General features: G+C 37.2%; 1 protein-coding gene across 1 annotated transcript in view; it reads right to left on the bottom strand.

The window, feature by feature from the left end:
* Positions 1–24,960, bottom strand: part of LOC128647449 (probable ATP-dependent RNA helicase DDX60) — a 1,088,706-nt gene that overhangs the window by 191,473 nt on the left and 872,273 nt on the right. Inside the window, exons 33-34 of the mRNA XM_053700235.1 lie at positions 8,065–8,200; positions 170–291 (exon numbers count right to left, since the gene is read on the bottom strand). Of these exons, the coding sequence (XP_053556210.1) occupies positions 170–291; positions 8,065–8,200 (258 nt within the window). The remainder of the gene's footprint in view (positions 1–169; positions 292–8,064; positions 8,201–24,960) is intronic.

The following is a 24,960-nucleotide window of genomic DNA, read 5'->3' on the forward strand; positions in this document are numbered from 1 at the left end:
ATAATGGTCCGTGATTTGTTTTACGCATTTTTATTACCTTTATACATTTCATCACACAGAAATCAATAGAGATTTTACCCTGATTGGGTTAACAGAGAATTCAGCCACATCCAGGATCAGGAAATAAACAAAATTAAACATGAAATAAAAAAATAAAAAGTGTATTTACCTTCGACTGGGAAAATGTGCCCTTTAGTTTTGACATAAAGGGAAGGAGGTACCTTCTTCCAAAAATGTTTGCCAATACGAGCACTAAGTTTTCCATAGTAGTTTTGGAAAATCTAGTTGATCCTATGTAAAAATGAGACAAACAAAAGCGTAATGTCAAAACAAACAGTGCAAACACTGGTTATATTTAAACTAAAAACAATGCAGAATATAGGAAGCTTTTAAAAATGTATATTCTAAAGAGCCATTACAGTGATAAAATTGTATGGTCTAATTTGTTAGAGCATGTCATTTTTCAGCGGACACAGTACGTTTCCAGCCCGCTTCTACTATTGCACAAGGACTTCCTTGGGCAATCCCCCTGCTTTTGCACTGTCAATCACCCCAAACAAACACGAGCGAGCCTTCCCCGCAAGGGCTCCAAAAGCAGCATCCACTGCTTTGTGGTTAAAGTACCACTTGAGAGCTGCTGAGCACTGTTAGTCATGAACAGAAACGGACGCTAATCTAACAATTGCACGATCCATAAAGGGAAATTGGTGCAGAGATCAGTTCTGGAATTCCTACCCAATATTGTTACTAACTTTTATTCTGAGCAATTGACCGGTTTGCCTTCACTTTGCCCTTGTCTTCTTAATGTTGAATTTGGTATATATACTGTATCTATCTTGATCACACCAAGCAGTGAAGAAGCTCAAATAGATTGTTTTCCATCTTTTAAGGTCATAGAAAATTGTCAACCTTGTCAAGATCTGCTGAGCTTTGTATTATTAAAGCCTTCTATGCATGAAGCTTATTCCATAGTGCTGAGGCCTGCAATATATGGCATGCATATAATGCTTAGTTTACAGTGATTTGTAATGTAAAGCTGAGTGAGTACAATTGGGGGTAACCTAGTGGGTGGTAGATGTATGTTTTACATTTTTTTTAACATGTTTTACAGACACCACTTTCTTTCATATAGGTGGTGTGAGTCCACGAGCTAGTTACTGATAGAATATACATTCCTACCAGGATTTGGCAAAGTTTCCCAAACCTCAAATGCCTATAAAAAAAACTCCCACCTCACTCATACCTCAGTTTTAAAAACTTTGCCTCATTAGGAGGTGGTGAAGCATGATTTCTTCAGTGAAAGGCACTTCTAAGCATATTGAAGCCCAGTTCCTCTCTAAGTGCAGTGTTTGTCTGAGGAATGTGAAGGGAGTATTGCCTGATGATACCATGTTTTTGCCTATGGGAAAGCTTTTCATAAGGCTCTCTGTAAATTGGTTGCAGGGATTCATCTGCTGCCTCCCTTTATAGATCGACAATATACTCTTGTACCATTACCTCTGCTGATATGTTTCAGTACTGGTTTGGCTGTCTGCTATACGTGGATGCCGGGTGTCTTACACGTTAAGTATATACTTTTATTATATAAGACACTCTCAGCTATGGATTGGGCACTTTTTAAGTAAAGTTGTTATATATTGTTTGTATACATGCCTTGAGTCAGTAATTCAGTGCTCTTTTTTAGTGACTTTATTTGTGGCTAAATATTTGTCAAGGTTGGTAGAGCCTGTGAAACATACAGGTTTTTTTTTTGAGCTAGTAATTTATTTATAAATTAGGATGCTAAGTATTATGTTAGTCTCATGGAATGTTGATAATCACATTGTATGCAGCTATAATAGAAGTATCCATTAGGCTTTATTTAGGTACATTTAGTTTTTTTGTATTTACAATCAAAGTTCTTACCTGCTTTTTAGAGTAAGAGGTGTATTAGAAAATCACTACAGCTTCGCTGTTGTGCATGTGATGATGCTATTTATGTAGTAGCATGACGTGTCATAATTTTGCGCCGTTTTTTGGAGCCAAAAATTTCCAGACAAAAATATTACATTTTCCCACCAGAAATTTTCCTGTCAATTTTTCCCGCCAAAATTGCCATTATAAGCTCCACCCCCAGCTCATTTAGTGTTCTCAAAAAACACTTAGAGAGCTTTCATGCAGCATTTTATGAATCCGTTTTATTTTTCCCCATTCTCTTAAGCCTGTTATATATATCATATATAGGAGCTTGGATAAAAATTTGCAGAATTAATTTATTTCAAATTTTTTTTTTTGCAATTATGTCTCAAACTGAACCTGCCTGTGATGTTACCATAGGATTTGAGCTGCCTGAACATGTGTCTTCCAAAGCTAAGTGTGTTTGTTGTAATAAAGCGGATCTAAATTCTGCAACTCAATTATGTGGCTATTATTGAGGAGTCTAAACCTCCTGATTATAAAGCTAGTAATCGTCTAAATTCTGTATTAAAGACTACTGTTATTACTCCTGAAGTATTTCCTATTCCTGATGCTATCTCTAATGTGATTGCTAAAGAATGGTCTACGTCTGGTACCTTTTTAACTCTTCTTTTAGGTTTAAAAACTTGTATTATTTGCCTCTAGCCAATTTAGAACTTTGGGAAACAGTTCCTAAAGCTGATGGGGCAATTTCCACTTGTGCCAAAAGTAAAACTATTCCTATGGAAGACAGTACTTCTTTTAAGGATCCTTTAGATAGGAAGCTTGAAACTTATCTTAGAAGGGCATATTTACATACTGGCTATATTCTTAGACCTGTTATAGCTATGGCTGATGTTGCTGCTGCTTCTACTTTTTGGTTGGACAGTTTAGCACAGCAGTTGTCTTCAGATTCTGAATTATCTAACATTATTGTTTTGCTTCAACATACAAATCATTTTATTTGTGATTCTATATTTGATGTTATAAAGATCAATGTCAAATCCATGTCTTTACCCATTCTAGCTAGAAGAGTTTTATGGCCTAAATCTTAGAACGCTGACATGGTTTCTAAAACTAGTTTATTATCTCTCTCTTTTAAAGGTAAAAATCTTTTTGGTTCACAATTAGATTCTATTATCTCCACTGTTACTGGGGGTAAGGGAGTTTTTCTGCCCCAAAACAAGAAATCTAAGGTTAAATTTAAAGCACCCAATCATTTTTTGTTCCTTTTGTCAGAAAAGAGAACAGAAAACTACTCCTTCCCCTAAGGCCTCTGGCTCTAATTGGAGACCATCTCCGAATTGGAATAAATCCAAGCCTTATAAGAAACCAAATCTTGCTCCTAAACCTACATGAAGGTGCGGCCCTCAAGCCAATTCTTCTGGTAGGGGAATACTAAAGCTATTTCAAAGAGTTTGGACAGACTCTGTCCAAAATCAGTGGATTCAGAATATAATTTCTCAGAGGTATCGAATAGGATTCAGAATAAGACCTCCCTTGGGAAGATTCTTTCTTACCCATGTACCAAAAAACCCAGTAAAAGCTCAAGCCTTTCTGAAATATGTTTCAGATCTAGAACTTTCATGGGTAATTATCCTCGTTCCACAGCAGGAACAATGATTGGGGTTTTTATTCAAATCTATTCATTGTACCAAAGAAGGAAAATTCTTTCAGACCAATTTTGGATCTGAAAACTTTAAATCGTTTTGTAAGAGTCCCAACTTTCAAGATGGTGACTATCAGGACTATTCTGCCTTTTGTTCAGCAAGGTCACTTCATGTCTATAATAGACTTACAGGACGCTTACCTTCACAATCAGATTCATCCATATCACTATTGATTTCTGAGATTATCTTTTCTAAACAAGCATTACCAATCTGTAGCTCTTCCGTTTGACCTTGCAACAACACCAAGAATATTCTCAATAGTTCTAGGTACCCTTCTAACCATAATCATAGAGCAGGGTATTGCAGTGTTTCCTTATTTGGACAACATCTTGGAACTAGCTCAATCTTTTCATTTAGCAGAATCTCACACGAAATAATTTCTGTTGTTTCTACAAAGACATGTTTGGAGGATCAATTTACCAAAGAGTTTCTTGATTTATCAGACAAGGGTCACCTTTTTAGGTTTCCGGATAGATTCAGTGTCCATTACTCTATCCCTAACAGAAAAGAGACATTAGAGATTGCTTTCAGTTTGTCTAAACCTTCAGTCTCTTTCCTTCAGTGGCTATGTGCATGGAAGTTTTAGGTCTCATGTTTGCAGCATCAGACGCAATTAATTTTGCTTGTTTTCATATGAGACCTCTACAGCTTTGCATGTTACACTAATGGTGCAGGGATTATACTCAGATATCACAACTGATATACTTTAATCCCAACAATCACTTTATTGTTCAAGGGGCCTCCTTTGTTCGTCCTACCTGGACTGTGATCACAATAGCTGCAAGTCTCACAGGTTGGGGAGCTGCCTGAGGGTCTTTAACAGCACAAGGAGTTTGGAATCCTCAAGAGGCGAGGTTACCAATCAAAATTAGAGCTCCATGCTATTTTCAGAGCTCTTCAGGCTTGGCCTCTATTATAGAGAGAACTGTATATTTGGTTTTAAACAGATAATGTCACAACAGTGGCATATGTCAATCATCAAGGAGGGACTCGCAGTCCCCTAGCAATGAAATAAGTGTCTCTAATACTTTCTTGAGTGGAATCCAACTCTTGTCTAATCACTGCGATTCATATACCAGGTGTAGACAATTGGGAAGCGGATTATCTCAGCCGGAAATCTCTACATCCGGGGGAGTGGTCTCTTCATCCAGATGTGTTCTGATTGTGCAGATGTGGGGTCTTCCAGACATAGATCTGATGGCCTCTCGTCCAAACAAGAAACTTCCCAGATACCTCTCCAGGTCCAGGGATCCTCAGGCAGAATTGATGGATTCTCTAGCAATTCCATGGTTTTACAAATCTGCTTACATTTTTCCACCTCTGGTTCTTCTTCCAAGAGTGATCTCAAAGATCATAATGGGACAATCTTATGTGTTTGCACCAGCATGACCTCACATTTGCCAACCTTGGTCACTTCCTCTAAGACCAGACCTTCTGTCTCAAAGGCCTGTTTTCCATCCAAATCTCTAAATTTGAAGGCATGGAAATTGAAAGCTTAGTCCTTAGTCATAGAGGTTTCTCTGACTCTGTGATTCACACTATGATACAGGCACGTAAGCCAGTTTCAAGGAAAATATATCACGAGGTTTGGAAAACCTATATTTCATGGTGTTCCACTCATGATTATTCTTGGCATTCTTTTAGAATTCCTAGGATTCTTCAGTTTCTTCAGGATGGTTTGGATAAAGGTTTGTCTGCCAATACTTTGAAAGGACACATCTCTGCTCTTTCTGTTTTATTTCACAGAAAGATTGCTAATCTTCCTGAAGTTCACTGTTTCATACAGGATTTGACTCGTATCAAACCTGTTATTAAATTTATCTCTCCTCCTTTTGAGCCTATGCATTCTTTGGACATTAAACTACTTTCTTAGAAAGTGTTATTTATCTTGGCTATATCTTCTGCAAGAAGAGTTTCTGAATTGTCTGCTCTCCATCGCGAGTCTCCTTTTTTCATAAAGATAAAGCTGTTTTGCATACTTCGTTTAAATTTTTGCCTAAAGTTGTGAATTCTAACAATATTCATAGGGAAAATATTGTTCCTTCCTTGTGTCCTGATCCTAAGAATACTCTTGAAAGATCTTTACATTCTTTTGATGTGGTATTATGTTGATGCTACTAAAGATTTCAGAAAGACTTTTAGTCTATTTGTTATTTCTTCTGGTTCCAGAAAAGGTCAGAAAGTCTCTGCCATTTCTTTGGTATCTTGGTTAAAACTTCTGATTCACAAAGCTTATTTGGAGGTGGGGCTGCTCCGCCTCAGAGAATAACAGCTCATTCTACAAGTTCAGTTGCCACATCTTGGGCTTTCAAGAATGAAGCTTCAGTTGATCAAATCTCCAAAGCAGCCACTTAGTCTTCTTTGCATACCTTTACAAAATTTTACCATTTTGACATTTTTGCTACTTCTGAAGCAGCTTTTGGTAGAAAGGTTCTTCAGGCAGCTGTTTCAGTTTGATTGTAGTGCCTATGATTTAAGTTTTCTGATTTTTTAAGAAAACTTTAATACATTGTTTGGATTTAATTTCTCAGCGGAAATAGCTGTTTTTATTTTATCCCTCCCTCTATAGTTACTTGTGGACTTCTACATCTTGGTTATTATATCCCATCAGTAACTAGCTCATGGACTCTCACCACCTATATGAAAGAAAACAATTTATGTAAGAGCTTACCTGATAAATTAATTTCTTTCATGGCGGCGAGAGTCTACAAGACCCACCCATTTTTGGGGGGTTATCATTTTTTTGTATAAAGCACATTATTTATCCTGTTCCTCTTTTATGCTTTTACTCCTTATACACCTCACTAACTTGGCTATACATTAAACTGAGGTATGAGTGAGGTGGGAGGTATATTTATAGGCATTTGAGGTTTGGGAAACTTTGCCCCATCATTGTAGGAATGTATATCCCATCAGTAACTAGCTTGTGGACTCTCGCCAACATGAAATAAATTAATTTATCAGGTAAGTTCTTACGTAAATTATGTTTTTCTACATCACTGCTGCTTACTAAACCCACATTTTTTCTTTAATAATTCAGATATAGCATGCAATTTTAAGCAACTTTCTAATTTACTCCTATTAGCAATTTGTCTTCATTCTCTTTCTATCTTTATTTAAAAAGCAGGAAAGTAAAGCTTACTGGGTTATGCTTGCTTATTGGTGGCTTAAATGTAGCCACCAACAGGCAAGCACAATCCAGGGTGCTGAACCTAAAATGGGCTGGTTCATAAGGTTTACATTCCTACTTTTTAAATAAAGATTGTAAGAAAACAAAGGAGAATTGATAATAGGAGTAAATTAGAAAGATGCTTAAAATTGCATGCTCTATCTGAATCATGAAAGAAAAAAATTGGATTTATTGTCCCATTTAGGCCATGAGTGGTGACTATGTTTTTTTTTCAATGTAGCTGCTCAGGTGACAGATCTGTTGTGGGCATGAGGCTGAAAGATAACTTGCCTGAGGAAACAGAGTGGTAGCTCTGAGAAACGCGTAGCGAATTCTACTGATTTTTATTGTACACTGTTATATTTTTATATAAAGTGTTTTTTATATATATCTGGAGTCTCCTGAATTTTTTATCTGAACCTTCTGAATACATTGGACCATCTTTCACCGGAGTGGCATGTGCGCTGGGCCACTTTTAATATACCCAGCTTGCTTCATTAGCACTACAGTGTGCTCTATACTTTGTGAGTATATCTCTGAAGGGTAAAGCTGGTGGGTTCACACTCTGCTTACTAATTCCACACTAGGAGTCGCCCTCTGTATATCTTTTTACTTTTCAGATGATTTTGGAAATCTACTAAGAGGAGCTGCCCTAGCATTCTAATGCACAGTCAACTGGGACACTGATAAGTTTCCAGACTGCTTATCTAGGCATTATCTTTGCCTTCACTACATGTGAGTACAAAATCTATATCTCATTCTATTTATCCTTATATATACTGGCTACACTAGGAGGCGCCCTTTCTTTTTTTGTTTCATGAGGCTGAAAGTGCAGCAATAGGGCCAGTTGTCCGATCTGATAAAGGTATGTGGCTTACACAAGGCATGTACACCTAAAGATGTTATCTATATTGAGGATGTGGCTAATAAAAGGCCCTTAGGACCAGGGGTCTAATCTTATTGGGATGTGGCTGAGAGAGGGGCTGTAGGCTCAGGGGTCTTATCTGATATGCATGTGCTGATGTATTCAGCAGGACAAGCTCCAGAAGTGGGCATTGTGATGTTCCCATCTATGACTCTGGAAGCAGGTCTAACTTCCCTGGTGAATGTCTCTACTGTACTGGGTAAACACAATGTATTTACTTCATAAAAGAAAAAAAATGTGATGTATGTATAGAAAACAATAACTGAACTTGAAATTTTAACTTGGTGATCTTTTTAAGTACAAAATTCACTGTATACATGAACTGGATTGTTAAAACTGACAGATTAAATTTGCAAACAACAAACCTGATGATTGTAACAGTTTACGAAATAGCCCCTTTTCAAGAAAGCTGACAAACACAAAATTTGAAGGCTCATGATAATGTAAATGGGTTATTAATCCTGTAAATCCGATTGGGTTTCCATCATGATCCAAAAGTTTCTATAAAAGAACAAGGATTATATTAACATAATGCATTTTCTGTATGTTGCTTTATTTCATTTTATTTTTTATTTAATTTTTTCTTTACAAGGTAGTTTTATGTTTAGTGAATGAAACCATGATAATTAGCTATGCATTATTTCATATTAGGGCTGTGCGATATGGGGGGAAACATATCACAATTTTTTTAATTAATTAGTAGGATTGCGATTTTAATTACAAATTTATTAAAATAATTTTTTCAACATTTTTTTTCTATTATATATCAGACTCCTATAACAAAATATCCCTTCCAAGTCCCACACCTCAGGGTGAATAGAAAGATTCCTGAAACAATTTTATTTAATGGAACAGCTGGCCAAAAACTGGACTGAACCAATAAATAGGGCAGTAGTAAAAAGGGTCTAGGTGTCAGATATTTGGTCAGTATACACACCAGTCAGATACACACACACACACACACACACACACACACACACACACACACACACACACACAGGAACACACTTTAGGTAGCAGTTAAATTACCTTTAAAAAGCTCAATTGAATTTTGTTACAGATTCTGACATGCCTGATATTTTGTCAAAACACACACACAATTGTTCACACACAATTGCTCACACAAATCGCGCACACACACAATTGCACACACGCACACAATCACACACCACTACCTTGACCAGCACTTACTTATTATAAAGCAAAAAAAAAAATATCAAATCAATTTCACTGAAAGGAAATTGCTCACAACTCAATCACCAAACCATATTTATTAATTAAACTAAAAACAAAATACATACATCATGGAGTATATAGCAAGTCGTAAAAAAGTTCAACTGTCTTGCATGCTAACTTGCTGACTGATACTTTAAACTGCTTAACACCTGTTTATATCATGCTTTGCATTTGAGGCTGCTATTTTAACTATTGCTGAACTGAGCTTACCTATATACAAGGACTTATTGTTTATGATTAGAGCTGTAGCTATACATACCCCCCAACTGTCCCGATTTTCGTGGGACAGTCCCGATTTTAGGGATCTGTCCCGATGTCCCGGGAAGAGTGTCCCGCATTGCCCCTAAACCCCCGAGCTGCCGCAATGTTGAATTTTTTATTTATTATTTATTTAAATCTTCATGGGTCCTCCTTACCACATGGTTATCATGTGATCAAAATTGCACCCAATACCTGCACAGTCAGTGCACTGCAAGTGGTTACTCGTGTCTGCAGCGGCGAACAGTAACAACAGATCTACTTTGAGGGCTGAAGTCCAGGGGCCCGATCCGATATGCAGCGTCGCCCACAAAAGCCGGCAACGCCAAATTTTGCGCTGGTTTGCTATCACATATACAGCGTAACATAGACGTTACGCTCGTATATTTCACCCTTCGGCCGTAGTTTTTTGGCCCATAGAGTGATATACCAAACCCGAGCAGTTTGGTATCCAATATACAGCGTAAGGATTTAAGTGGCGAAAATGGAGAAATCTTACTCCATTTTCACCTCGCCACAAATTGCAGGCGTAGTAAGCCTTACGCTGAGTATTGGAGCCCCGTAACTCCCTAAACTACTTGCAAAATAAAACCTAACACCTAACGCATGCGCAATGTCTATCTACCTGTCAACCGCAATCCCCCACCAAAATCTTTAATAAAGTGCTTAACCCCTAAACCACCGCTCCCAGACCACGCCGCCAGCTACATTAAATGTCTTACCCCCTAATCTGACCCCCCTACACCGCCGCCAGCTACATTAAATGTCTTACCCCCTAATCTGATCCCCCTACACTGCCGCCAGCTACATTAAATGTCTAACCCCCTAATGTGAGCCCCCTACCCCGCCGCCACCTATATTAAAATTATTACCCCCTAATGTGAGCCCTCTACCCCACCGCCACCTACATTAAAATTATTACCCCCTAATGTGAGCCCCCTACCCCGCCGCCACCTACATTAACTATATTACCCCCTAATATGATCCCCCTACACCGCCGCCACCTATAATAACTACATTAACCCCTAATCTGAGCCCCTTACCCCGCCGCCACCTATTTTAACTACATTAACCCCTAATGTGAGCCCCCTACACCGCCGCCACCTATATTAAATTTATTAACCCCTAATCTAATCCCCCTACACCGCTGCCACCTATATTAAAAGTATTAACCGATGAAGCGCATCCACGCATGCGCGAAACGCATCAGACGATCCTGACTGTGTACCTCAGTAACCTGTTACTATTTTGGACTGCCAATAAACAGTGTTATCCAGCATTAATCTACTCAGAGTCAGCACACTTTTTTCCTCATCACTACGTTTACCAGCGGTTGGGTATACCGCTTTGTTTTGCTGCATGTTGCTGCCCCAACCAGGATCCAAAGGTTCCACTCCGCCTCCCTGCGACTTGTTACACACGCACAGCGCCTAGCTACGTCAGGGGTGACATGCCAGGAAGTACGCTCTTACGAACGGATCACTCTACACGCCAAGAAGGACACGCACACTGCACCCTCCCGGTAGGGTTTCATCGCCAGCCCGAGAGGAAGTACAGCAGCGTGCCCAGGCACCCCACTGCGAGAGAAGCAGATCAGTGGAGGGTAAGAGTCGATGCCTATGTTGTTATTATTGTGACTTTGTGACTTACTGACACCCCTAACATCTAGGCTGAAGTGGATTGTACCATACATTAACTTACTGGAACTGCATGAGAGTGGACCTGGAGTCTGTGGCTGTGGACTTTACAAACTCTTTTTGACTGCTTGTTCCCATATACGCAGTTATAGGGACTACATTCCCCATTTCCAAGGTTCCTTATATATACCATTTTGAAGAAACCAAAGGGGACTTTTTTACTGAACACACTTTCTTTGTGAAATATTGTTAAAAGTATTAACCACTAAACCTAAGACTAACCCTAACACCCCCTAACTTAATTATTATTAAAATAAATCTAAATTCTTGTAATCTTTTTTAATTTTTTTTAATTTAGTGTTTGTTTGTTTTTTGTAATATAGATTAGTGTATTTAATTGTATTTTAGTTTAGATAATTGTAGTTTATTTAATTAATTTATTGATAGGGTAGTGTTAGGTGTAATGGTAACTTAGGTTAGGATTTATTTTACAGGTAATTTGGTAATTATTTTAACTAGGTAGCTATTAAATAGTTATTAACTATTTAATAGCTATTGTACCTAGTTAAAATAAATACCAAGTTACCTGTAAAATAAATATAAACCCTAAAATAGCTACAATCTAATTATTAATTATATTGTAGCTATTTTAGGGTTTATTTTATAGGTAAGTATTTAGATTTAAATAGGAATAATTTAGTTAATATTATTAATATTATTTAGATTTATTTTAATAATAATTAAGTTAGGGGGTGTTAGGGTTAGTCTTAGGTTTAGTGGTTAATAATTTAAATATAGGTGGTGGCGGCGGTGTAGGGGGATTAGATTAGGGGTTAATGTAGTTATTATAGGTGGCGGCGGTGTAGGGGGATCATATTAGGGGGTAATATAGTTAATGTAGGTTGCGGCGGGGTAGGGGGCTCACATTAGGGGGTAATAATTTTAATTTAGGTGGCGGCGGGGTAGGGGGCTCATATTAACGGGTAATAATTTTAATGTAGCTGGCGGCAGTGTAGGGGGATCACATTAGGGGGTTAGACATTTAATGTAGCTGGTGGCGGTGTAGGGGGGTCAGATTAGGGGGTAAGACATTTAATGTAGCTGGCGGCGGGGTCCGAGAGCAGCGGTTTAGGGGTTAATATATTTATTGTTAGGAGTGAGAGGGGGGATTGTGGATAGAGGGGTATACGTGTCGGGTTATATTTGGGAGGCGTGTTAGACAGTAACAGGAGATTTAAGACTTTAGTTAGTTTTTTTATGCGGCAGCAGTTTCTAAAGTGCCGTAAGTCACTGGCAACTCCAGAAATTTGTACTTACGCTTATTTCTGGGCATCGCTAGTTTGTCCGACTTACGGCACTTTAGCAACTGCCAGCGCCATATATGTGATAGCTCGCTGTGCGAGCTGAAACTACGGGCGGCGCAGGTTTCCACGCTTGCGCCAAAACCTGCGCCGTATATCAGATCGCTCCCCTGAGTCGCGTGTGACAGTGTCTGAGGACAGATCAGCAGGTCTCCAAGTGGGTGTCATTGTGGACAGATTGAGTCAGTGAATGTGACCTATGCGGCATCAGATTGATCTGGGGGTGACTGCTGCTGCCAGAGTTAAGCCGGTGAGTGATTTACTTTAGCTCTGCTCTATATGCTTATAAACAGGGTGCCACCGCTCTTACTATATAACTAAAATGGCACCATGTACAATGCATAGATCGCTCTTATAAAGAACTATCCTTTGCAATTTAGTTGAAGCGCATCTGCTTTATGATAATCATCCCCCCCCCCCCAGCACACAGACTCCGGTTCAGAGCAGGCTCCATAGCTTTCCTTCTGCATACCCTGTCACCGCTGTTCCATCAGCCCCACTTGTTGCAGAATGAACACAGCTGCTCCTGGCGGGGCTGTGTGTGCAGATAAGGCAGGCTGAGGAGTTGGTTTTAGTGCAGAGAGCTGCACATATATTCAATTAGCTGTTAACTCCTTACTGTACAGTAGCTTCTCACTACCTCAGCCTTTAGTACTATGGGGACTTGATGCAGAAGCTGCCAGACTATTTCAGCTTCATGCTGCCGATCTCTATTTTTACCTCCCCTGCTCCTTTTATTGGCTGCCCTCTGACCCACTGAGGTCTTCCCCCTAGCTGTGTATCATGGGGACAGTGAGACTAAGGAAGCGTAAACAGTCATTACATAAAATGATTCATTGCTTAGCAAGTTTCTTCTCCCTCAATCTAAACTTGTGTATGTGTATAAAATGTGTGTGCTGTATTAATATGGGTTTCTAGAAGTACTAGGTGCCCTTAGACCAGACATGGTTGCTAGGGAGAGGTGACAGGACCAGACATGGTTGCTAGGGAGAGGTGACAAGATCATAGCCCTTGTACTCTGGCACAGCAGCTTTTCTATTTCCTCTTAAAATATATGCCAGCCTCACAGCTGCACTTTGCTTTTCTTGATACTTTCCTTTACTGGTAAGGGGGTAAAAATACTACGTGTTGCAGGCATTCATGGGTTAAATCACTGTATATCATAATCATTCATAGGTTTTGTTTCATGTTTGTTATACTTATATCAGTGTTTAAAAGGGACATACAACTCAAAAGATTTTTTTAAATGATTTAGACAGAGCATACTATTTGAAACAACTTTCCATTTGCTTCTCTAATCAAATTTTCTTGGTATCTTTATGAAGGAGCAGCAATGCACTACTGAGAGATAGCTAGTGCATAATTTGAGCCAATGACACGAGACATGCTTTTCAACAAAGGATACAAACAGAACAAGACAAATTAGGTAAAAGAAGTAAATTGAATAGTTGTTTAAAATGGCATGCTCTATTTAAACAAGTTCATTTTAGCGTTTTGCTTACTGTTCCCTTTTGACCATTTAGCAAAAAAAAAAAAAAAACAGCATATTTTATTCTTGTTATTCACAACCTCCTTTTTCTGCAGAGATAACTAATTTGTGATGACAGTGACATGCATGGGTCACTTAAGAAATTGCAAAGAGAAAGGGTTTATCAAAAAACTTTTCTGCGCTGCCTAGTACTGGTAAAACTTAACTCCTAAGATATCAACCCCAAATGATATCTGGTAAAATACGGGGGCGCAAATAAGTGCTGAAACCTTTAGAGATAATTATATATATATATATATATATACATATACACACATATATATATATATATATATATATATATATATATATATAGTGTTGGTGTGAGATTTATTTTTGGAATGTAAAAAAGCTAAAAAAGCAGTTTATTTGATCAAAAATATCTTTATTAATACATATATTCATAGAAAGTGTTAGAAAGTGGTTTTTGTTTTTAGTCAATAATGATAAAATTGATAAAACTGATTAGTATCTGTATATATATATATATATATATATAAATTGATGAGTAAAATTGGGTAAAAAAGGTAAAAATATATATAAAGAATATAAAAAGATCATCTGTTTGAAGTCTTTGGAGAGAATATCAGTAATACATTGTGTCCTGGGGGAGAGTTTGCGATATACTAAATGGATTATATAGAAGTATAACAAAAATAAAGTTTGCTATTATGTATGCATCACACCTAGTACATAGAAACACCTAGTGTAGTGTAAAATAACAGGTCAATTTCATAATTGTCATACACTAGAGGCGACAATAATTCATAAGCACATCATACAATTGGTTACATAATATAATTGACTAGTCCTAAAGCCCGTGTACACGGGCCAATTTTTTAGGTACCGCGGTTCCAACCCTTGCTCCCGCTCTCTCCCCCCTCTCTTTTGCACTCTCTCTCTCTCCCCCCCTCTCTTTTGAGTTCTCTCTCTCCCCCTTATTTTGCACTCTCCCCCCTATTTTGCTCTCTCTCTCTCTCTCTCTCCCCTTTTTTGCTCTCTCTCTACCCTCTTGTGCTCTCTCTCCCCCCTCTTTTGCTCTCTCTCTCCCACCTCTTTTGCTCTCTCTCCCCTCTTTTGCTCACTCTCTCTCTTCCCCCCCTCATCTGCTCTCTCCCCCCTCTTGCTCTCTCTCGCCCTCTTTTGCTCTCTCTCTCCCCTATTTTGCTCTCTCCCCCCTCTTTGGCTCTCTCTCTCCCCCCTCTTTTGCTCTCTCTCTCCCCCCTCGTTTGCGCTCTCTCTCTCTCCCCCCCTCTCTTTTGCTCTCTCTTCCCCTCTATTTTGCTCTCTCTCCCCCCTCTCTTTTGCTCTCTCTTCCCCTCTCTTTTGCTCTCTCTCTCCCCCTCTCTTTTGCTCTCTCTTCCCCTCTTTTGCACTCTCTCTTCCCCTCTTTTGCGCTCTCTCCCCCTTCTCTTTTGCGCTCTCTCCCCCTCTCTTTTGTGCACTCTCTCCCCCCTCTCTTTTAAACTCTCTATCCCCCCTCTCTTTTGAGCTCTCTCTCCCCCCCTCTATTGAGCTCTCTCTCCCCCCCTCTCTTTTGAGCTCTCTCTCTCCCCCCACTCTTTTGCGCTCTCTCCCCCCTCTTTTTTGCGCTCTCTCCCCCTCTTTTTTGCACTCTCTCCCCCTCTCTTTTGTGCTTTCTCTCCCTTGCGCTCTCTCCCCCTCTTTTTTGCACTCTCTCCCCCTCTTTTTTGCTCTCTCCCCCTCTCTTTTGCGCTCTCTCTCTCCCTCTTTTGTGCACTCTCTCTCCCCCTCTCTTTTGCGCTCTCTCTCTCCCTCTTTTGCTCTCTCTCTCCCTCTTTTGCACTCTGTCTCCCCCTTCTCTTTTGCGCTCTCTCCCCCCTCTTTTGCGCTCTCTTTTAAACTCTCCCTCCTCTCTTTTGCGCTCTCTCTCCCCCTCTCTTTTGCGCTCTCTCTCCCCCTCTCTTTTGAGCTCTCTCTCTCCCCCTCTTTTGTGCGCTCTCTCTCCCCCTCTCTTGCGCTCTCTCCCCCTCTCTTGCGCTCTCTCCCCCTCTCTTTTGCGCTCTCTCTCTCTCTCCCTCTTTTGCGCTCTCTCTCCCACCTCTCTTTTAAGCTCTCTCTCCCCCCTCTCTTTTGAGCTCTCTCTCTCCCCCCTCTCTTTTGAGCTCTCTCTCCCCCTCTTTCTCTCCCACTCTCTTGCGCTCTCTCTCCCTCTTTTGCTCTTCCCCCCTCTCTCTGCTTGCTTTCTTTCTTTCCTTCCTTCCTCTGTTCTGTTCTCTCCTGCCGGCCACGCCCCTCCCGCGTGCTCCCATGAGGCCACGCCCCTCGTCACGCCCACCGGCCACGCCCCCTCACCACGTCCGCCACGCCCGCTGGACACGCCCCCATCATGGCACACCCGACGCCGGTCACGCCCCCACCAGGCAGCTTCCGCAGTGCGCACTACTCTGCAGCTGAAGGCCAGGTGTGTTTGTCCGCGCGCAGTCTCTACTGCGCATGACAGCTTCAGACAAACACACTTGGCCTTTTATAATATAGGATTGTTAACACAATATAATTGGTTGACTTATTGTGAATATGTTGGAATTTGAAATATTTTATGAAAGAAGTCAACAGATTATGATTAGTTACTTTCTTGAAAAGAAAGAGTGAAAAAAAGAATTTTATTTAAAAAAAAATCTTAAAAACAGGCGTAATTGGTATTAGTCTTTGCTGTATTAGTCTCCTGATTATTTATGTGTTTGTTCCACTAGTGGGTTTTTCATATAATATCAATGGAGCAAGAGGTGATTGGTTTACAAGAAATATCAGTATACGTTGCCAGGGCTCTACGGTCTAAGAGAAGACAGGGAAGGTAAGGAGCGGGGTGTCGTGAAAGGTTTTACTTACTGTCTCTTAGCCGGTTCTGGAGCCTGGATGTTGATTTGAGTACTTCTGTAATGATCCTCCGCTCAGTTGGTATTAAAAAGAGTAACTTCTCCTCAGTATCCTGAATGGTTGTCAATCTTATTTCTCCTTTCTGCGCTGTATTTTTGGATGCAAAGGCAGGAGTGTGAAAATGTCCAATCCTATAATCCGCTGACAAATAGCGGTTGTTTGTTTTGAAGAAATGTGGAGGTTTCGTTTCTTACTTTTTACTCCGCTGGCAATTAGCGGTTGCTTTTTTGAAGAGATGAAACGAAGAAATGGCTTTATTTTTCTGTGTTCCGTGTTCAACACTTTAGGGTTTTGAAGTGTATTTTGACAGGATTAAAGTAGTTATTTGCAGTAGTTCGCTACGCGTTTCGACCGTGAACCCTGGCCTTTTTCAAGCTGTACTACTGCGGTTATTATTGGCGGGCTTTTTATACCCTTTTCAAGTCATGTTCACAACGGTTATACAATTGAACAATTATATCATTAGTGGTTAATTAATTGTGTTAAATTCCAAAATTTCTATAATTCTGTATAGAATAATGCAATCGTTAGTTTAGGTCAGTGTATTTTATATTAGTCTTTTCTTGCAGCTGTTATGTCTATGAGGCTGTTTGTATCCCAGTTTTATCATTTAGAACATATATGTGTTCTGGAGTAGAAGTTACATTTTTAACGTAATAGTGGCGGTAATGTGTCTATTTGTATAATGCAGTACACAAATGTTTATTTTTGTCAGTGGTATACTTTATATCAGTTCTCTATCACACATGTTTTGTCAAAGATGCTTTTTCTATACCAAATGTTTAAGTCATATCTGCGTTCTAGAGTAACCTATAAATGTGGCAATTTCGGCGTAATGGCAATGGTGTCTAATTTGAATTATATTTAGACAGGTATGTGAACTCTATGGATATCTATCTGTATATGTGTATCGTTTAGGTTAGATGCAAGGAAGACGTGTATACATATATATTAACAAGAAGTTAGGGCAGAATTGATCTTTGTATATTCTTTTTCCAATAATGGTGTCAGAAACATTCTTATGAAGGTATTAAAATCGTTTTGGCATATTTTGGGCGGTATGGGATCATTCTGACTTACTTTTACTTGCGATCGTTTGTTGAACAATTTAGAGAAGAACTTGAATGATTTATAGGAAAGTGGTGGATGTTTAAAAAATTGTAAATCCTAAATATAAATTGTCCCTTTAATGTGAAGAGACATTATTTTCTATAAAAAAGCGGTTAGAAAGCAGTGAGCAATAATTAGTATTATTACTTGAGATAAAAGGTCTATCGTCGAGGGTTAATATAAAGGAGTGTTATTAAATATAAAGGAGTGTTATTACTTAAATTGAACAGTATATCTATACGGGCTAAAAAAAGGGTATATATACATATATACATACACACATATATATATATATACACATACATATAGAGTCCACACAGATATGGCTCAACAAATATTCATGATTCGTGGGATTAGGGTCAAACCTAATATGGGTCCCAATGGGTCTGTGTATCTCAAAATATTATTATACAGATCACAGGAAGATGTATTAATATATTAATAGTTCATAGGTATGTGTAATTCAGATTATTTGTTTTTATTCTTTTAAAAAGCTGTTAAGGTTGAAATCTATATTCAGACCTTTTGGTTGTAGTGTTTGTAATTGGAAGATTCACTTCGCTTCTGCTTGCAGTAGTGCATTTGAGTGGTTTCCTCCCCTACAGTTTTTTCTTATTTTTTCTATAGCTGTGAAGTTAAAGAATTTTAGATTGCTATTATTACATAGTCTAAAGTGTTTTGGGACCGGAAGTTCTATGTTCCTTTTTTCCTCTGAGTTTTCAATAGATAGAATGTGCTCTCTTAGCCTTTCACGTACTGTTCTTTCCGTTTCTCCTGTGTATTGAATGTTACATTTTTTACACTCTATCAGATAGATCACATTTTTGTCCATACACTTTATAGTGCTTTTGATTTTGTATTCTTGTTTAGTACTATTAGAAGTGAAAGTATGAGTTTTCTTGGAGTGTCTGCAGGCCTTACATATATGACAGGGATAAAAACCTTTTAAATCTGATCCTAGAGCACCTTTTTCTATATATCTTTGTTTTTGGTGTTTTTCATTGAAGGGGCCAATCTGTTTTTAAGTGTGTTAGCTTTTCTGTACACAAATCTTGGTTTTGGAGGTAAATATGGGCCTATATCAGGATCATAGCTTAGGATGTACCAATGTTTTTTGATAATTTTCTCTATGGCATCTTTGTCTTCAGCATATTGAGTGATAAAAGGGATATTTAATTTCTCTCTTACTATGTTATTACGTTTATTTTTCTTATTGGTATTGTTTAAGATGTCAGTTCTTTCAATTGTTCTTACCTCTTCTATATCTTTTTCTATTTTCAATACATCATATCCCCTTTCTATAAATTTCTGTTTGAAAATTGTGCTTTGTTGTTCAAAAGTATCAGGGTCATTAAAATTTCTTTTTAGTCTTAGAAACTGTCCCTTAGGAATATTTTGTTTCCACTTTTTTAAGTGGCAACTTTCCCAATGTATGTAGTTGTTCGCATCGACTTCCTTGAAATATGTCTTTGTATTTAATTTATTTCCATTAGTTGAGATTTCTAGGTCTAAGTAGTTTATTTTTACTTTGTTGTAATTATAAGTAAATGTGAGGTTTTTATCATTATTATTCATATTTTGAATACATTGTATCAAATCTTTTTCATCCCCTATCCATATAAGAAAGAGATCGTCTATATATCTCTTATAAATTAAAAAGTTATCCTTAAAATTGCTTTGGGTAATGAAATTATTTTCCCATAGACCCATGAACAGGTTTGCGTAACTGGGGGCAAATTTTGTGCCCATCGCAGTTCCGCAAACCTGTTCATAGAAGATACCTTCATATAGAAAATAGTTATGCGTTAAAATAAAATTTATGCCGTCTAGAATAAATTCAATTTGGTCAGGTGGCATTTGCCCCTCTTTTGTGAGGAAATGTTTTACTGCATATATTCCATCCAAGTGTTGTATACTGGTGTATAGTGATGATACATCACAGGTTACTAGTAGATAGTTTGGTTTCCATTGAATATCTTCCAGAATGTTTAATAGACTAGTTGAGTCTTTTAGGTAAGAGTCTAAATTTTTTACATGTTGTTGAAGAAATCTGTCTATATATGCTGAGAGGTTTGATGTGAGGGAATTTATGCCCGAGATTATTGGACGACCTGGGGGATTTCTACTGTTTTTATGCATTTTCGGGAGTGCGTATATAATTGGAATTCTTGGGTAATTAGGGTATAGAAAGTCATACTCTTTGTCTGTAATTATTCCCGTTGTTTTTGCCTTTTCCAGATTGCTTTTTAAAAAAAACTGGTAGACCCTTGTTGGATTTGTTATCATCTTTTTGTATGTCATGGTATCATTTAATAATTTGAATATCATATCATACTGAGATTTATCTAAAATCACGCCCCCCCCCCCCCTTGTCTGCAGGTTTTATAATAATTTTGTTATTCTTTTCTAGTTCCGTTATTAATAATTTTTGTTTTCTTATAAGGTTTTGTTTGTTGTTTTTCTTATTTTCTAAATTAGTTATGTCCGTTGTAATTAATTTTTCAAATGTGTCTATATATTTTCCCTTTTCGTTCTTAGGGTAAAAATTGGATTTCCTTTTTAGGTCAGTGTGAATGAAACCCTTTTCATCTTTGAAAAATGTTTTTGTTTCTATTGTAGTTGAATCATTAGTGTTTGAATTTGAGCTGCATGCTATTTCATTTTTAATTGATTTTTCAACTGGATTCTTTATAAAGTATTTCTTTAATGTTAGATTACGAACAAATTTATGTGCGTCTATGAATGTGTTACATTTATCGATGGATTTTGTTGGTGCAAATGATAGTCCCTTGCTTAGTATTTGATTTTGTGTGTCATTCAACTGAAGTTTACTTAGATTATATATTCCTTGTGGTTGTGTGGTTATTTCTTTCTTTTCATTTCTTGGAAACAAGTTCTTTCTTTATTTTAACACATAACAATTTTATTTTATTTTAACACATAACTATTTTCTATATGAAGGTATCTTCTATGAACAGGTTTGCGGAACTGCGATGGGCACAAAATTTGCCCCTAGTTACGCAAACCTGTTCATGGGTCTATGGGAAAATAATTTCATTACCCAAAGCAATTTTAAGGATAACTTTTTAATTTATAAGAGATATATAGACGATCTCTTTTTTTAGTTGAAATAATCTTTATTGTCAAAAAGGAAGACAAGAGACATATCTAATACATCATGCCCCTAGTTCAGATAAACATATTTATATTCATTGTTACAGTCTCAGGACCTCTTATCATGTTCGATAAAGTTTTATAATTCCATATATCTGTCTCAAACAACATGAAAATTAGTTGGAGGATGAAACAACTTCTTTCAGCAATTAGTATATCCATCCGGCTTTCCCAATGTATCTCCATCATTACTGAAATCTCTGAAAGTCCATAGAGTCCTAGGAAAAGCTCCCACCTACTGAAGTTGCCTTCAGGCATAGGAAATATATGAGGTCCTGTTCATTTTCCTGAAGTAGGAACGAAATTATCTATAGTCTTCCTTCCCCTCCCTTTTCTAATGTGTTTTCCTTTTATTTTAATAATTATAAACATTAAACATAAACTTTTGAAACTGTAAAACAATAAACTCATAACTGTATAACCTTTGCCGTCGAGCAGAGAGAGAGCCATCAAATTGTATCTAAGATGTATATAAGTTCCCCATAAAAGACTTAGTGGTAATAAGTTTAGGAGAGATCCCCTATCGTGTTATAACTCTTGAAAGACTTAAATTTCCCTTATCTCACTTCTATCTCTGTTCATGATCCAGTGGACCCAAATCTTTTGGAAATGTGTTGTTGTATCCTGCAACCAAGAGGCAGATTCTGACATAGCATATATATTATCTAACATGTTAATCACTTCTGACCACGTTGGTGAACCTGTTCTCCAGTGTTTGGCTATGATCTCTTTTTTTATATGGACAGGGGATGAAAAAGATTTGATACAATGTATTCAAAATATGAATAATAATGATAAAAACCTCACATTTACTTATAATTACAACAAAGTAAAAATAAACTACTTAGACCTAGAAATCTCAACTAATGGAAATAAATTAAATACAAAGACATATTTCAAGGAAGTCGATGCGAACAACTACATACATTGGGAAAGTTGCCACTTAAAAAAGTGGAAACAAAATATTCCTAAGGGACAGTTTCTAAGACTAAAAAGAAATTGTAATGACCCTGATACTTTTGAACAACAAAGCACAATTTTCAAACAGAAATTTATAGAAAGGGGATATGATGTATTGAAAATAGAAAAAGATATAGAAGAGGTAAGAACAATTGAAAGAACTAACATCTTAAACAATACCAATAAGAAAAATAAACGTAATAACATAGTAAGTGAGAAATTAAATATCCCTTTTATCACTCAATATGCTGAAGACAAATATGCCATAGAGAAAATTATCAAAAAACATTGTTACATCCTAAGCTATGATCCTGATATAGGCCCATATTTACCTCCAAAACCAAGATTTGTGTACAGAAAAGCTAACACACTTAAAAACAGACTGGCCCCTTCAATGAAAAACACCAAAAACAAAGATATAGAAAAAGGTGCTCTAGGATCAGATTTAAAAGGTTTTTATCCCTGTCATATATGTTAGGCCTGCAGACACTCCAAGAAAACTCATACTTTCACTTCTAATAGTACTAAACAAGAATACAAAATCAAAAGCACTATAAGGTGTATGGACAAAAATGTGATCTATCTGATAGAGTGTAAAAAATGTAACATTCAATATACAGGAGAAATGGAAAGAACAGTATGTGAAAGGCTAAGAGAGCACATTCTATCTATTGAAAACTCAGAGGAAAAAAGGAACATAGAACTTCCGGCCCAAAACACTTTAGACTATGTAATAATAGCAATCTAAAATTCTTTAACTTCACAGCTATAGAAAAAATAAGAAAAAACTGTAGGGGAGGAAACCACTCAAATGCACTACTGCAAGCAGAAGCGAATTGGATCTTCCAATTACAAACACTACAACCAAATGGTCTGAATATAGATTTCAACCTTAACAGCTTTTTAAAAGAATAAAAACAAATAATCTGAATTACACACATATATTACGAACTATTAATATATTAACACATCTTCCTGTGATCTGTATAATAATATTTTGAGATACACAGACCCATTGGGACCCATATTAGGTTTGACCCTAATCCCACGAATCATGAATATTTGTTGAGCCATATCTGTGTGGACTCTATATGTATGTGTATATATATATATATATATATATGTGTGTATGTATATATGTATATATACCCTTTTTTTAGCCCGTATAGATATACTGTTCAATTTAAGTAATAACACTCCTTTATATTTAATTAACACTCGACGATAGACCTTTTATCTCAAGTAATAATACTAATTATTGCTCACTGCTTTCTAACCACTTTTTTATAGAAAATAATGTCTCTTCACATTAAAGGGACAATTTATATTTAGGATTTACAATTTTTTAAACATCCACCACTTTCCTATAAATCATTCAAGTTCTTCTCTAAATTGTTCAACAAACGATCGCAAGTAAAAGTAAGTCAGAACGATCCCATACCGCCCAAAATAAGCCAAAACGATTTTAATACCTTCATAAGAATGTTTCTGACACCATTATTGGAAAAAGAATATACAAAGATCAATTCTGCCCTAACTTCTTGTTAATATATATGTATACACGTCTTCCTTGCATCTAGCCTAAACGATACACATATACAGATAGATATCCATAGAGTTCACATACCTGTCTAAATATAATTCAAATTAGACACACCATTGCCATTACGCCGAAATTGCCACATTTATATGTTACTCTAGAACGCAGATATGACTTAAACATTTGGTATAGAAAAAGCCTCTTAGACAAAACATGTGTGATGGAGAACTGATATAAAGTATACCACTGACAAAAATAAACATTTGTGTACTGCATTATACAAATAGACACGTTACCGCCACTATTACGTTAAAAATGTAACTTCTACTCCAGAACACATATATGTTCTAAATGATAAAACTGGGATACAAACAGCCTCATAGACATAACAGCTGCAAGAAAAGGCTAATATAAAATACACTGACCTAAACTAACGATTGCATTATTCTATTCAGAATTATAGAAATTTTGGAATTTAACACAATTAATTAACCACTAATGATATAATTGTTCAATTGTATAACTGTTGTGAACATGACTTGAAAAGGGTATAAAAAGCCCTCCAATAATAACTGCAGTAGTACAGCTTGAAAAAGGCCAGGGTTCACGGCCAAAACGCGTAGCGAACTACTGCAAATAACTACTTTAATCCTGTCAAAATACACTTCAAAACCCTAAAGTGTTGAACACGGAACACGGACAAATAAAGCCATTTCTTCGTTTCATCTCTTCAAAAAAAGCAACCGCTAATTGCCAGCGGAGTAAAAAGTAAGAAACGAAACCTCCACATTTCTTCAAAACAAACAACCGCTATTTGTCAGCGGATTATAGGATTGGATATTTTCACACTCCTGCCTTTGCATCCAAAAATACAGCGCAGAAAGGAGAAATAAGATTGACAACCATTCAGGATACTGAGGAGAAGTTACTCTTTTTAATACCAACTGAGCGGAGGATCATTACAGAAGTACTCGAATCAACATCCAGGCTCCAGAACCGGCGAAGAGACAGTAAGTAAAACCTTACCCTTACTGTTCCCTGTCTTCTCTTAGACCGTAGAGCCCTGGCAACGTATACTGACATTTCTTGTAAACCAATCACCTCTTGCTCCATTGATATTATATGAAAAACCCGCTAGTGGAACAAACACATAAATAATCAGGAGACTAATACAGCAAAGACTAATACCAATTATGCCTGTTTTTAAGATTTTTTTTTAAATAGAATTCTTTTGTCACTCAGTCGGCCGACTGCATCTTTTCAAGAAAGTAACTAGTCATAATCTGTTGACTTCTTTCATAAAATATTTCAAATTCCAACGTATTCACAATAAGTCAACTAATTATATTGTGTTAACAATCAATTATATTATGTAACCAATTGTATGATGTGCTTATGAATTATTGTCGCCTCTAGTGTATGACAATTATGAAATTGACCTGTTATTTTACACTACACTAGGTGTTTCTATGTACTAGTTGTGATGCATACATAATAGCAAACTTTATTTTTGTTATACTTCTATATAATCCATTTAGTATATCGCAAACTCTCCCCCA

The sequence above is a fragment of the Bombina bombina genome, chromosome 2 (genome assembly GCF_027579735.1).
Source record: "Bombina bombina isolate aBomBom1 chromosome 2, aBomBom1.pri, whole genome shotgun sequence".
Taxonomy (NCBI): Eukaryota; Metazoa; Chordata; class Amphibia; order Anura; family Bombinatoridae; genus Bombina; species Bombina bombina.